General features: G+C 42.4%; 1 protein-coding gene across 6 annotated transcripts; it reads left to right on the plus strand.

Annotated features, from left to right (window-relative positions):
* The first annotated feature begins 206 nt into the window (after positions 1 to 206).
* tnnt2b (troponin T type 2b (cardiac)) lies at positions 207 to 9,480 on the plus strand. 6 transcript variants are annotated; one of them, XM_014166070.2, is made up of 14 exons: positions 207 to 447; positions 631 to 672; positions 813 to 823; positions 1,226 to 1,246; positions 3,229 to 3,255; positions 3,414 to 3,435; positions 3,528 to 3,597; positions 3,863 to 3,979; positions 4,140 to 4,217; positions 4,329 to 4,430; positions 4,539 to 4,651; positions 4,861 to 4,951; positions 5,474 to 5,514; positions 9,139 to 9,480. In XM_014166070.2, exons 2-14 carry the CDS (start codon positions 644 to 646, stop codon positions 9,176 to 9,178), a joined length of 762 nt encoding a protein of 253 aa, XP_014021545.1. In that variant the 5' UTR covers positions 207 to 447; positions 631 to 643; the 3' UTR covers positions 9,179 to 9,480. The 6 variants fall into 6 exon arrangements, with proteins under 6 accessions (XP_014021545.1, XP_014021547.1, XP_014021546.1 ...); XM_014166072.2 differs by having other exon boundaries at positions 1,229 to 1,246; XM_014166071.2 differs by having other exon boundaries at positions 208 to 447; positions 1,229 to 1,246; positions 3,411 to 3,435.
* Positions 9,481 to 15,075: the final 5,595 nt, after the last annotated feature.

Below are 15,075 nucleotides of genomic sequence, written 5' to 3' on the forward strand. Positions count from 1 at the left end.
TGTGTGTGTGTGTGTGTGTGTGTGCGCGTATGTGCGTGCGTGCGCAACGTGCACTTAGAGGTCAACATAACATAGTAAGTGTACATTTCTGTGGGAGGGTGTGCATGCTTTTGTACATTCGTGCATGTAGGGGGGCATAAACTTAATCCTTCCCTTTCCCCGCCAAACCTGACATTCATCCCTATTTGGGAGCATCTAGGGTTGTCCAGTCCCAGTCTATGTAAAAATAGACTGAAGTGAAGCCTACGGAGAACACTTGTTTACTCATTGTGTGTGATGCTGGCTACCATCTGTTAACGGGTATCTGCCCACCCATTGTAGACACAGCCAGAGAGGGCCATGTGATCCTCAACAGGGTTTAAAAGCTTATGGTTCCAACAGAGACTGGTATACAACACAATCCCACATTGTCCCGCCATCTCAAGCCCACACACTGCACCACTCTGGGTAAGTCTGCATGTTGTGTGTTTACATACAGAATCAATTTCTATGCGGAAACAATTTAACTCTTTGGCTCTATTGGTTATAGGTGGTACACTATGTAAAATAATATGAATTACTGTACATTGTATACATAACTGGGAATATTTGCTTAGATTTTTCTATGGTACTCCACACACATTTACGCAGGTAAATTCTAAAGATGTCAGACACAGAAGAGGTTGAATATGAGTAAGTAAATGACCAGTTCATCAATTGAATCAGCTGTATTCTGTCTACCAGTTGTTATTTATTTGTTGATCAATGCTTGTGAGTGATTCCATAATGGAATTGGATCATAACACAATTATTTTTATGTGTTATCCTTTCAGGGAGAAAGAACGTAAGTCATTGCATCAATTCAAATTTTATCTTGGGGAAAAACAACATAACTAAATGCTGATAAACATACTGTGAATGAAGACATACTTTACGCAGTAAGGGCTCAGGTGCAGCTACAGGTATGTCAACGTTTCATCATGGGGGATAGTGAAAATCGTTTCGAATTTTATTTCATCCATTGCCAATACACAGTATATGATTTTTACAGAACGCTTAAGAATAATCTAGGCACAACTAATTGCTAATGTGAGTGTCTAAATACAGTTTAGTGTAAAGTATACTTTATACTGATTTATTATTGTTTGTTTACATAGTGGTCCATGCTGCTGTTGTGTTCATGTACTGCTTTCACATGTGGCTGGTACTGTACCTAATGATCTTCCTTCTCTGTGCATGTGGTCAGAAGGAGAGGAGGATATTGTTGGTATGTATTACAAACAATATCTTACAGAACCAGTGAATTTAGTAGGCTGTTTACTATAAAAACCCAATAATGTAATACTATTATATTGAATGTAAACTGGCATTATTGAATTGTCTGAATTAAAACTTTGAAGCAATTATTAGTTCTGCCACTTTGCTACCCTTTTTACACACCACAGCTTCCTCTACAGCTTGAGTCACCAAAAAAGCAGGGTCCACTAAGCCCCTGGAGTCTCCACAAGAATGCATAAATTAGGCATGGGACTACTGTATAGCAACCGCTGTGGTATAAGCTTCTGCGCCACACAGACAACTTTTGTCTTTGGCCCTCAGGTCGACCATCCTAACCCCACTTCCCTTCCTTGCCTCTCTCTGCCTGCCCCCTAAGCATGTTCCCTGGGGAATTGTTTTATTATGATTTTTTTACATGAAAGGTATTCTGGTGCCTGGGTACCCATCACCTATCTCTATTTCTGTCCCGTCTTGTCGCCATGCTGTTGGGCTTCAGCGCGGCTGTCCTTGACTTCAACAAGCACATGTCTCATCCTCATGTGGCGTTAGAGTTGGTGTTATAGTGCTATGTGGGTCAGGTAGTCCAGAAATGGGGACCCTAGGGGAAAGATGCACAATGCCACTCTCGGCCGAGATAGAACTCCTGGTGATGTGGTTCATGTTTCCCTCTAAGTGGAGCAACAGAGTCAGTGTTACCGACTGCTGTGCTGTGACTGGCACTCGGACTGAGGAATGAATGGTGACCTTTGATATTCAGGCATGAAATGCACTGACTGCAACAATGAGAGAGCTTTAGAGAGCTGTATCACTCTACCTGGAGTGCTGTTCACATTGAGGACACCAATCCTATGAGGGAATAAAAGGCAGCTGTGCTGTTACACTCAGTCAATTCACAGTGTGAGAATAAGGGTTGACAAACTGGCAGAAATAATTTATTTGATTAAAAGAAAAATAGAATGCTGCCTTTAATTACTACTTTGCCTTTCTAGTTAGTGCATTGCTTATATTCCTCCTCTGTATGCCCATGTCTTGGCTTGAGAATGACTGCTCTGCTCTCACAATATGCGCTGGCTTTGCAACAGACGAAGTGGAGGAGCAGATTGCTGAGGAGAAGGAGGAGGTAGAATGTAGTACTGCTTGTGCTCATGCATGCAAGCTAGCTAGCATAGTAACACGGACAGTAACAACTATACATACTGTATACACACACATTTTTCACCTGTGTGTATTGATCCTGACAGCATGGCTGTTTCAGTGAAATGCAATTATGTATATTCTCAAGCTGGAATAGAATAGTAGGGTTCAACGCTCTACATGGCTCTTGACATCAGGGCTCCCGAGTGGCGCAGCGGTCTAAGGCTGCATCTCAGTGCAAGAGGCGTCACTACAGTCCCTGGTTTGAGTCCAGGCTGTATCACATCCGGCCGTGATTGGGAGTCCCATAGGGCGGCGCTCAATTGGCCCAGCGTCGTCCGGGTTTGGCCGGGGTAGGCAAGTCATTGTAAATAAGAATTTGTTCCTAACTGACTTGTCTAGTTAAATAAAGGTTACTTTTTTTTATTTTTTATAATGAGGTCAGGTTAAATTAAAGATAACAAGGTGAGCACTTTGCTCTATTTAATATTAAATCCAAAATTGTATTTAGAAAATGGAAGCTATAGTATTTGTTTTTTTGAAAAACCACATTCTTGGTGGTAAAAAACATCACTGCTTGACATGCATGACGGGGCATGTGTTAGAAAGGACCGTATGAATGAGGTACAACACAGCCAGCAGAGGAGAGATGTGAGCAGGGGCTGGGGTGGGGAGGGGTGATCAAGCAGGTCACAGACCTTTTTCTAATCTGGTTTATCACCGCTGTCCCCCTGGGCTTCCATTGGTCTTATCATGGCTCTATTTCAGTCTCTGCTCTCGGCACCTTTTCACGTCTGTCATAGTTGACATTGTATTGACCCTGGCTTCTTTTACCAGATGCCGAGGAGGAGCAGGAGGATGGAGGTAGGTAAAGGCTTATCAATCAATACCTGGTTATGAAAGAATGTGTGAAAGTTACATTTGTGTGTGAAAGTTAAACATTGACCAGTTTTGCAGTGTTCTGTCAAGTACATTTAACTGTGTCATTAACTGAGTTCTCCTTTTTCCCACTCGGGAAGAAGGTTGGGCAAAACCTAAACCAAAGTAAGATTCAAAATGAATATGGATAATCTGAACTCAGTTTAGGAAATTTTTCACATCCAAGAGAAAACTGATGTATTTTGTATCATCCTCAGACCAGCCTTCATGCCTCAGACCAGCCTGGTGCCTCCCAAAATCCCAGATGGAGAGAAAGTGGACTTTGATGTCAGTTTGCCTCACTGTAGCAACACAAGTATACTGAATATAAGGACCTATACTGACCTGGAGTTGGATTAAGTTCCCCCTAACCACTGACATATATTTTGTTTCATCACCTAATGGTTAAGATTAGGATGGAGTTGTAGGGGTTATCTGATCCTAGATCTGTGGTTAAGTGCAACTTCTACCTCGAGAAACTAACCATGTCCTCCCTGCATGTCTTCTCACCCTGTCCTCTGACCTCTCATCCTTGAACCTGTCCTGCCTGTAGGATATCCACCGCAAGCGTATGGAGAAGGACCTGACTGAGCTGCAGACGCTTATCGAGGCTCATTTTGAGAGTCGCAAGAAGGAAGAAGAGGAGCTCATCAACCTCACTGATCGTATTGTGAGATACTGTTACATCATTCTGTATTCAGAATGTACAGATACCCCCAAAAAACGACTTAAGTAGTACTTTAAAGTATTTTTACTTAAGTACTTTACACCACTGGATATCTGTGTGATGGGGTTATAACTAATCTAATACTATCCCCTCTGTATCTCAGGAGAAGCGCAGGTCTGAGAGAGCAGAGCAAGTGAGGATCCGAACAGAGAAAGAAAAGGAGCGTCAAAACAGAATAAACGTGAGTATCCCCATAGCAACACAAGGAACGGCAATGGACAGCATAAACACCGCACATTAGTAGAAAGTAGGACAACTGTGGTAATGTTGTATTTTTCCCTCGCATCTCCAGGAGGAAAAGGCAAGAAAGGAGGAAGAGGAATTTAAGAAGAAAGCGGAGGATGACGCCAAGAAAAAAAAGGTCCTCACCAACTTGCAGTTCAGCGGGTACAAGGTGACAGAAATCATCCAAAAACACCCATACAGCACCCGACTTTCTGAATTGTTACCAGAGTCTAATTTATAGCTAATATCTGTACATCTCGTTATACTGTAACTACAGACAGAAAAGAAAGGTGGGCCAAAAAAGAAAACAGAGCGAGAGAAGAAGAGAGCGATCTTAAGTGAACGACATAAGGAGCTGAATATTGACCATCTCAAAGAGGACAAACTAAGGTATGTTTTTTTTTACACTGGCATGTAGTGATAATATACAGTATGAAAGGGGTAGTATTCAATAATTAATAATGTTATAATCTCACCCTAACGAGATGAATGACTACTCTCTCATTATGCTACAGATATTCAGTTTACCACTGAGCAGCATTATAGGATTGTCCTAATTTCCGCTATTTTCGATTATTTCCACTCTCTCCCTCATATAGAGAGAAGGCTACTGAACTGTGGAAGTGGATACATCAACTTGAGGCAGAGAAATTTGATCTCCAGTACAAACACTCACGACAGAAATATGATGTAAGATTATGCCACCTTCTTTTCATTCTAGACTTTAGGATATAGCATCAAACTGAAATGAAAAAAATGATATGTGCATATGATTCACGTGAAAGTATAAGCATGCTTTTTTTTTAAATAAACACCAGCCTTGCTAACACCTCCTGTGACATGAGTAGAGATTGAAATACTGCTTTCGTATAAATTAACATGCACAACACCACAAAACCTCACCCTCTTTATAACTAGAGTTCATTCAAGATCTGATAAACTATATCTCAATGGACTTGACAGGGAGGCATAGAACAGTCAATTGGCTGTGATCCAAGAGAAATAAAAAGACATATGTTAGATGTTGATTAAAGATTTGATTTATTAGGATCCCCATTAGCGACAGCTAGTCTTACTGGGGTTCGACACATAACGAAAAAGACATTACAGACAACAACATAAAGACTTTACAATTGACATACATTTAAAAACATTAACATGTATTGTGTGTGTAGATGGTTGTATTTACTGTCAAAACTCTCATTTATACAGGTCACCGTACTCAGGAATCGAGTCAGCGATCATCAGAAAGTGTAAGTACAAAAGACATGACCTAGATACCAGTGGCGGTCGGTGTCGTTTGAAGTTAGGGAGGAGCGTGGCCTTATTTCTATTCAAATCAAATCAAACGTTATTTGTCACATACACATGGTTAGCAGATGTTAATGCGAGTGTAGCGAAATGCTTGTGCTTCTAGTTCCGACCATGCAGTAATATCTAACAAGTACTCTAACAATTTCACAACAACTACCTTATACACACAAGTGTGAAGGAATGAATAAGAACATATACATAAAAATATATATGGATGAGTGATGGCCGAACGGCATAGGCAAGATGCAGTAGATGGTATAGAGTACAGTATATACATTTGAGATGAGTAGTGTAGGGTATGTAAACATTATATAAAGTGGCATAGTTTAAAGTGACTAGTGATAGTAATTATTAAAGTGGCTAGAGATTGAGTCAGTATGTTGGCAGCAGCCACTCAATGTTAGTGATGGCTGTTTAACAGTCTGATGGCCTTGAGATAAAAGCTGTTTTTCAGTCTCTCGATCCCAGCTTTGATGCACCTGTACTGACCTCGCCTTCTGGATGATAGCGGGGTGAACAGGTAGTGGCTCGGGTGGTTGTTGTCCTTGATGATCTTTTTGGCCTTCCTGTGACATCGGGTGGTGTAGGGGTCCTGGAGGGCAGGTAGTTTGCCCCCGGTGATGCGTTCTGCAGACCTCACTATTACAGCATATTGGATGACTATCATTCATATTCCATTCACCCAGCTCAATCTAACATTGGTAGGTTTAGGCTACTACATGATACTTCAATTTGCCTATACCGATCATGAGGTTGCTACAACCTAGCACACAAATTCATGTTTATAACATAGGTGCACACGTTGAAAGACAAATTGGGGCCATCAAGGTGACAGATAGTGACACATACAATACCGCCTTGCACAGTCTTGCATGCATCTAGCCCGCTGGGGAGTAATCATTCATCTTAACAGTTGCAAAATGGAAAACTAAAACAAGAGTTTCTATTGGACAAAGGTAGGTCCCCTCCCTGTTTTGTTCCATTTTACAGTGTACAGAAGCAGTTTACCAGTTACACCAGAGGGCCCCGGGGCAATAAATGTATAAAACTGAAAGCTTACCTTGACTTGGAAGAGTTGCCGTGTTGGATAGCCTTAGCCAGCTAGCTGACATAAATAGCATTACTCTCTGTTTGAGTCAGGTTGTTGAGTAGGCTAAATGAGCTGTATTAGCTAAGTAAGTGAAAGGTAAACTGCTTCTCCTTAATGTTTTTAGAAATTAATTTGTTCAAAACTTTCTCTCTCTTTGAGTTAACTACTCACCACACTTTATTCACTGCAGCACTAGCTAGCTGTAGCTTATGCTTTCAGCACTAGAGTCATTCTCTGCTACTTTGATTGGATGGACAACATGTCAGTTCATACTGCAAGAGCTCTGATAGGTTGGAGGACATCCTCCGGAAGTCGTCATGATTACAATGTAAGTCTATGGAAGGGGGTGAAAACCTCCCTCGTAGGTTTTGTATTGAAGTCAATATACCCAGAGGAGGACGGAAGCTAGCTGTCCTCCGTCTACACTATGGTGCTACCCTAGAGGGTGCTGTTGAGGATACTGTAGACCATTGCAAAACAGTGTGTTTTAAATAGTTATTTGCTGACATTAATATATATAGTATAGTTTTCTCTTTAAAGGATAACTTTCTTAATTTTTCACATGTTCTTGAAATTCACTTAGTAGGATGGTCCTGCCCTTCCTTCTCTGAGGAGCCTCCACTTCTATATGCTTCTTAAACATACACAACACATTCCAAGAATCCTAATTTCCTCCTATATTTTATATCTTGTCATTTCTTAATCGTATTTGTAAACTCTCGATATTCTGCCTAGTTTCCTTCCAGTAGTGATAATACCCTGCTAAGACTGATAAGCCGTCCCAATGTAGAGGCTCACCTTGAGCCTAATCAAGTTTCTGCCCCCTCCTGTCTTTCCATCCCCTCCACCCTCCGCCTGTTGCCAGTTGTTTGAAGTGACTCTACTAACAGCTGCAGGCTGAGAGGAACTGACTGAGAGGGGCTGAGTGGGGCTGGCGCTGTTGCACACCCAGCCCACCGGGATCCAGACAACAAAGGCCTGGGGGTTAATTAAAGAAAATGGTCTGAGAAGAGAACAGCCTATAGGGCGCCTGAACAACAAATGCAAGCATGCACGTCAACACACACACACACACACACACACACACACACACACACACACACACACACATGGAACTGCAACAGCTGAAAGGCCCCAAATCTACCTGTGAGGTCACAACTAGTAATACGCCCCACAATAAAACACAGAAGACTTAACACTGGTATTCTAAACAGACCTACCTTCAGATACCTCTGAAGACACTATATTTGGGTCTGATCTGACAGTTTTTTTATTTCCCAGACTCTAGTAAACTAGCCTGAGTATGTCAGTACGTGTCCTAAGAAGGACATGAAACAGCAATCATAAGGCTGCGGGCCCCACACTGTTGGATGAAATGGCTATTTCTCAATGGTTTCAGACCTGCACCAATTTGCCAGACTTAATCCCAGTTCAATCTGGGTGTTAATCAATACTATCGATATTGTCTAAAACATCAGTGTGTAATTTAATATCTGGGGAGGTGAACCGAATGCTGAAATCACACGTTGTGGCATAGTACATGTGGCGATGTGGAGTAGCCCTGTAGCTCAGTTGGTAGAGCATGGTGTTTGCAACGCCAGGGTTGTGGGTTCGATTCCCACGGGGGGCCAGCACAGAAAAGTAATGTATGAAATGTATGAAATGAAATGTATGCATTCACTACTGTAAGTCGCTCTGGATAAGAGCGTCTGCAAAATGACTAAAATGTAAATGTAGAAAAATGAGTAATGGGCTGGCTGGTTGCCAGCATAAAGCAAAAAGATCACTCACCAGAGTAGCTACATAAAATGAGTACGCAGTTATTCTCAGTGGCAGAGTCAAGCTCTATGAATTTGCTTAATCCCTGTCTCATGACACATTGCTTTCAACAGCCTTTACTGGCTTCTCTCTAAAGGGGCATCACATTCAAACAACCACTGCCAGGGTATGGGGACATGATCTGCACCATGCTACACATGCCTGGGGGCTTACACACATAAAAACACTGAACATGGCTTCATATGAAGGTAACATATTTCAGGAGGAGAAGGCGTGGCAGGTTCCGTTGATAATGCATATGAAACGTGCGATGTCTCCCCTTGTAAGCTGTTCCGCATCAGTGGTACACGCATCTTGGGGATCAGACCACAATGGTTAGGCTGACTCTTCATTCTAACTACTATACAATCCATGTTTCTGTAGTATAGCAGTATATCTGAGAAGGGTAAACCAATTGCCATTGACAACAAAGCCAAACACTTGGTAAGATTGTTTGTTTTCTGAATTCTTTCTTTCCCTATTGGGTTTACCTATTGGTATAGTACTGGGTTTCACACTCATACCTTGCAGTGCCAACCTCTCAAGCAATGTAATTAGGTGGCTTGAGTGTGGATTCACTTGGAGACATACTTGTCTTCTTGGCTGGTGGGTGGCCTGGTTGACATAACAGTGCTAACCTTGTGTCTCTTCTCAGTACCAAGGGGACCAGGAGCAAACGGGGCTTGAGGAAATAATGTTGCAGATCAGAATTGAGACCATAGGAGTCCATTCCATTCATACCACCTTGCCTGATGGACATCCTGGTACTCTACAGACAAGGAAGACTTGTGTGACATATGGAATATTTTTCAGAAAAAATATTTGGAATTAACTTATGTGGATTGTTATTTTTAGGGAAAAATGTGTCATAATAAACCCCATAAATATGTTTGAAAGTCTCTCTCCTCACGTGTGATGAGCAACAGCATAGATGACTAAGAAGGTAAGATGGTGACCTTTCTTGTGTTGCAATGGAGGAAATAAAATGTTGAACGTTGTTATGGCAACTTTGTCCATTTTAAATCTCTTATCCTTTCAGTAAGGACACATAACCTCAATATTCTAAATATTCACCCTGATACACATATGACATAAAGTCAGGTTTAGAAATGAGGGTTAAGGTTAAAGTGGCAATTAGCAGTTGAAACAACAACAAAGGTTATTCCTGCCAATGTTTAATTATAAGTCCAAAAATGGATGTAGCAACAGCAGATTGGCTCTTTGAAGCGCCAATCAGCAGTTGAAACAATAACAAAGCATATTCTCTGCAACTGTTTCGGTAAAAGCTGAGGAATGGGGCTGGGGAAATATAACAACTCTGAAATTCATAGACAGAGCTATGGATGCAAGGACTGGCCATCCATGATATCAACATTATAGTTTTAACTATGTTTTGAGGCTGTACAGTGTTTGTTTACATTTACTTCCTTTACAAACATTGGAGTCATACAAGCTTATATTTTGGGTTCTAATGGGGCACGACAGTTGAACTAAGCTCATGAACATAAATTATTAAATGATAAGTCAACTGCTTATTGCCCCTTTAAGGGTGCTGTGAGGATTGGCAACAACACCTCCTCCTCACTGACTCTTAACACAGGAGCCCCCCAGGGCTGTGTCCTCAGTCCTCTGCAGTATTATCTGTTCACCCACGACTGCGTGGCTTTGCACGACACCAACTCCATCATAAAGGTTACTGACAACACCACCTGATAGGCCTGATAACCAACAACGCAGAGTTAGCCTATAGGGAGGAGGTAAGTGAACTAGCATTGTAGTTTCATGAAAACAACCTCTCCCTCAACATCAGCAAAACAAAGGAGTTGATTGTTGACTGCAGGAAGCAGAGGAGGGAATATGCCCCGATCCACATCAAGTCACAAGTTTTAAGTTCCTCGGCATCCACATCACTGAGGACTTGCCGTGGAACAACTCTTGTCAAGACGGCACAACAGCATCTCTACTTCCTAAGGCTGCTGTGAAAAAATTAGGCATACTGCCCCGGTTTCTCTCCAAATACTACCGCTGCACCATCAAGAGTGTCCTGACCGGTTGCATCGCGGCCTGGTAGGGAATTGCTCCGTCCCCGACTGCAAGGCCCTCCAGCGGATGGCGAAGACGGCCCAGTACATTACTGAGACCATGTTCCCACCCATCCAGGACATCTACCCGAAACAGTGACTGAGGAAGGCGCGCAGCATCAAAGGACTCCACACACCCCAGCCATGAGCTGTAATCTCTCTTACTGTTTGGCAGATGGTAACGCAGCATGAGGCGTGATACCAACAGGCTCAGAGACAGTTTCTATCTACAAGCCATCAGACTGCTGAACACTTGAACTTGACTGACCAGCTGTTCTAATTTTCTGCACAATAGCACAGATGCACAGATTGACACAGACATGCACACACACACATACAGTGCCTTCAGAAAGTATTCACACCCCTTGACTTTTTCTACATTTTTGTTGTGTTACAGCCTGAATTTAGAATGGATTAACCCGATAATGTCAAAGTGGAATTACGTTTTTAGAAATGAATAAAAACGGAAAAGTTGAAATGTCTTGAGTCAATAAGTATTCAACCCCTTTGTATTGGCAAGCCTAAGTAAGTTCAGGCGTAAACATTTTCTTAAGTCACATAATACGTTGCATGGACTCACTCAGTGTGCAATAATAGTGTTTAACATGATTTTTGAACGACTACCTCATCTCTGTAATCCACACATGCAATTATCAGTAATGTTCCTCAGTTGAGCAGTGAATTTCAAACACAGATTCAACCACAAAGACCAGGTAGGTTTTCCAATGCCTTGCAAAGAAGGGCAGCTACTAGTAGATGGGTAAACCAAATAAATAAAGCCGACATTGAATATCCCTTTGAGCATGGTAAAGTTATTAATAACACTTTGGATGGTGTATCAATACACCCAGTCACTACAAAGATACAGGCGTCCTTCCTAACGCCGTTGTCGGACAGGAAGGAAATCGCTCAGGGATTTCACCATGATGCCAAATGGTGACTTTAAAACAGTTACAGAGTTGAATGGCTGTGAAAGGAGAAAACTGAGGATGATGAAAACATTGTAGTTACTCCATAATACTAACCTAATTGACAGAGTGAAAAGAAAGAAGCCTGTACAGAATACAAATATTCCAAAACATGCATCCTGCTTGCAAATAGGCACTAAAGTAATACAGCAAATCAATGAACTTTTTTTTCCTGAAAACAAAGTTAAGTTTGGGGCAAATCCAACACAACACATTACTTAGTACCACTCTCCATATTTTCAAGCATGGTGGTGGCAGCATCGTGTTATGGGTATGCTTGTAATCGTTAAGGACTGGGGAGTTTTTCAGGATGAAAAAAATGGAATGGAGCTAAGCACAGGCAAAATCCCAGAGGAGAATCTGGTTCAGTCTGCTTTCCACCCAACACTGGGAGATAAATTCACCTTTTAGCAGGACAATAACCTTAAACTCAAGGCTAAATCTACACTGGAGTTGCTTACCAAAAAGACAGTGAATGTTCCTGAGTAGTGTTTACTTAAATCTACCTGAAAGTCTATGGCAAGACCTAAAAATGGTTGTGTCGTAATGATCAACAATCAATTTGACAGAGCTTGAAGAATTTTGAAAAGAATAATGGGCAAATGTTGCATGATATATGTGTGGAAAGCTCTTAGAGACTTACCCACAAAGACTCACAGCTGTAATAACTGCCAAAGGTGCTTCAACAAAGTATTGACTCAGGGGTGTGAATACTTATATAAATTCGATATTGCAAAAATGTCTAAAAACATGTTTTCACTTTGTCATTATGGGGTATTGTGTGTAGATGGGTGAGAAAAAAAATCAATTTAATGAATTTTGAATTCAGGCATTAACACCACAAAATGTGGAATATGTCAAGGGGTATGAATACTTTTTGAAGGCACTGTATACATTCATGCATCACACACACATCACAACTGCTGCTACCAGACTCTTATTATAATGCTCAGTTTATAGACTGCCCCCCATCCCCCCTTCCCCAATACACATGTAAATATTGGACTATAAATTGTGCCTTCCTGTATTATACTTATGCCAAAATGTTTACATTTACTTTATGTTTGTATTCTTGTCTTTTAAATCAAATCAAATCAAATTTTATTGGTCACATACACATGGTTAGCAGATGTTAATGCGAGTGTAGCGAAATGCTTGTGCTTCTGGTTTCGACCATGCAGTAATATCTAACAAGTAATCTAACAATTTCACAACAACTACCTTATACACACAAGTATAAAGGAATGAATAAGAATATGTACATATAAATATATGGATGAGCGATGGCTGAACGGCATAGGCAAGATGCAGTAGATGGTATAGAGTGCAGTATATACATATGAGATGAGTAATGTAGGGTATGTAAACATTATATAAAGTGGCATTGTTTAAAGTCGCTAGTGATACATTTATTACATAAATTTTTTCATTATTAAAGTGGCTAGAGATGAGTCAGTATGTTGGCAGCAGCCACTCAATGTTAGTGATGGCTGTTTAACAGTCTGATGGCCTTGAGATAAAAGCTGTTTTTCAGTCTCTCGGTCCCAGCTTTGATGCACCTGTACTGCCCTCGCCTTCTGGATGATAGCGGGGTGAACAGGCAGTGGCTCGGGTGGTTGTTGTCCTTGATGATCTTTTTGGCCTTCCTGTGACATCGGGTGGTGTAGGTGTCCTGGAGGGCAGGTAGTTTGCCCCCGGTGATGTGTTGTGCAGACCGCACTACCCTCTGGAGTGCCTTACGGTTGTGGGTGGAGCAGTTGCCGTACCAGGTGGTGATACAGCCCGACAGGATGCTCTCGATTGTGCATCTGTAAAAGTTTGAGTGTTTTTGGTGACAAGACAGATTTCTTCAGCCTCCTGAGGTTGAAGAGGCGCTGTTGTGCCTTCTTCACCACACTGTCTGTGTGGGTGGACCATTTCAGTTTGTCTGTGATGTGTATGCCGAGGAACTTATAACTTTCCACTTTCTCCACTACTGTCCCGTCGATGTGGATAGAGGGGTGCTCCCTCTGCTGTTTCCTGAAGTCCACGATCATCTCCTTTGTTTTGTTGACGTTGAGTGTGAGGTTATTTTTCTGACACCACACTCCGAGGGCCCTCACCTCCTCCCAGTAGGCCGTCTCGTCGTTGTTGGTAATCAAGCCTACCACTGTAGTGTCGTCAGCAAACTTGATGATTGAGTTGGAGGCGTGCATGGCCACACAGTCATGGGTGAACAGGGAGTACAGGAGAGGGTTGAGAACGCACCCTTGTGGGGCCCCAGTGTTGAGGATCAGCACTGTTGTTTCCTACCCTCACCACCTGGGGTCCGCCCATCAGAAAGTCCAGGACCCAGTTGCACAGGGCGGGGTCGAGACCCGGGGTCTCGAGCTTAATGACGAGTTTGGAGGGTACTATGGTGTTAAATGCTGAGCTTTAATCGATGAACAGCATTCTTACATAGGTATTCCTCTTGTCCAGATGGGTTAGGGCAGTGTGCAGTGTGATTGCGTTGTCTGTGGACCTATTGGGGTGGTAAGCAAATTGGAGTGGATCTAGGGTGTCAGGTAGGGTGGAGGTGATATGATCCTTGACTAGTCTCTCAAAGCACTTCACGATGACGGAAGTAAGTGCTACGAGGCGATAGTTGTTTAGCTCAGTTACCTTAGCTTTCTTGGGAACAGGAACAATGGTGGCCCTCTTGAAGCATGTGGGAACAGCAGACTGGGATAGGGATTGATTGAATTTGTCCGTAAACACACCAGCCAGCTGGTATGCGCATGCTCTGAGGACGTGGCTAGGAATGCCGTCTGGGCTGGCAACCTTGCGACGGTTAACACGTTTAAATGTTTTACTCACATTGGCTGCGGTGAAGGATAGCCCGCAGGTTTTGGTAGCGGGCTATGTCAGTGGCACTGTATTGTCCTCAAAGCGAGCAAAGAAGTTGTTTAGTGTGTCTGGGAGCAAGACATCGGTGTCCGCGATGGGGATGGTTTTCTTTTTGTAATCCGTGATTGACTGTAGACCCTGCCACATACATCTCGTGTCTCAGCCGTTGAATTGCGACTCTACTTTGTCTCTATACTGACGCTTAGCTTGTTTGATTGCCTTGCGGAGGGAATAGCTACACTGTTTGTATTTGGTCATGTTTCCGGTCGCCTTGCCATGATTAAAAGCAGTGGTTCGCGCTTTCAGTTTTGCGCGAATGCTGTCATCAATCCACAGTTTCTGGTTGGGGAAGGTTTTACTAGTCACCGTGGCTACAATATCACCGATGCACTTGCTAATATACACGCTCACCGAATCAGTGTATACATCAAGTTGTTGTCCGATGCTATCCGGAACATATCCCAGTCCACGTGATTGAAGCAATCTTGAAGCGTGGAATCAGATTAGTCGGACCAGCGTTGAACAGACCTGAGCACGGGCGTTTCCTGTTTTAGTTTCTGTCTATAGGCTGGGAGCAACAAAGTGGAGTCGTGGTCAGATTTGCCGAAATGTTTTACAATGTTTTATTGTTGTTGCTTTGTCGAGAAGGAATCTGCAAGTAAGCATTTCATTGGA

The sequence above is a fragment of the Salmo salar genome, chromosome ssa22 (genome assembly GCF_905237065.1).
Source record: "Salmo salar chromosome ssa22, Ssal_v3.1, whole genome shotgun sequence".
Classification (NCBI taxonomy): domain Eukaryota; kingdom Metazoa; phylum Chordata; class Actinopteri; order Salmoniformes; family Salmonidae; genus Salmo; species Salmo salar.

Bases quoted from the DNA above. Each gene is read 5' to 3' on its own strand.
- tnnt2b (XM_014166069.2), top strand. From the start codon at position 644: ATGTCAGACACAGAAGAGGTTGAATATGA. The intron at 3,598-3,862 runs GTCAGTTTGCCT...TCCTGCCTGTAG, and splicing joins GAGAGAAAGTGGACTTTGAT to GATATCCACCGCAAGCGTAT. The intron at 4,431-4,538 runs GTGACAGAAATC...CTGTAACTACAG, and splicing joins TGCAGTTCAGCGGGTACAAG to ACAGAAAAGAAAGGTGGGCC.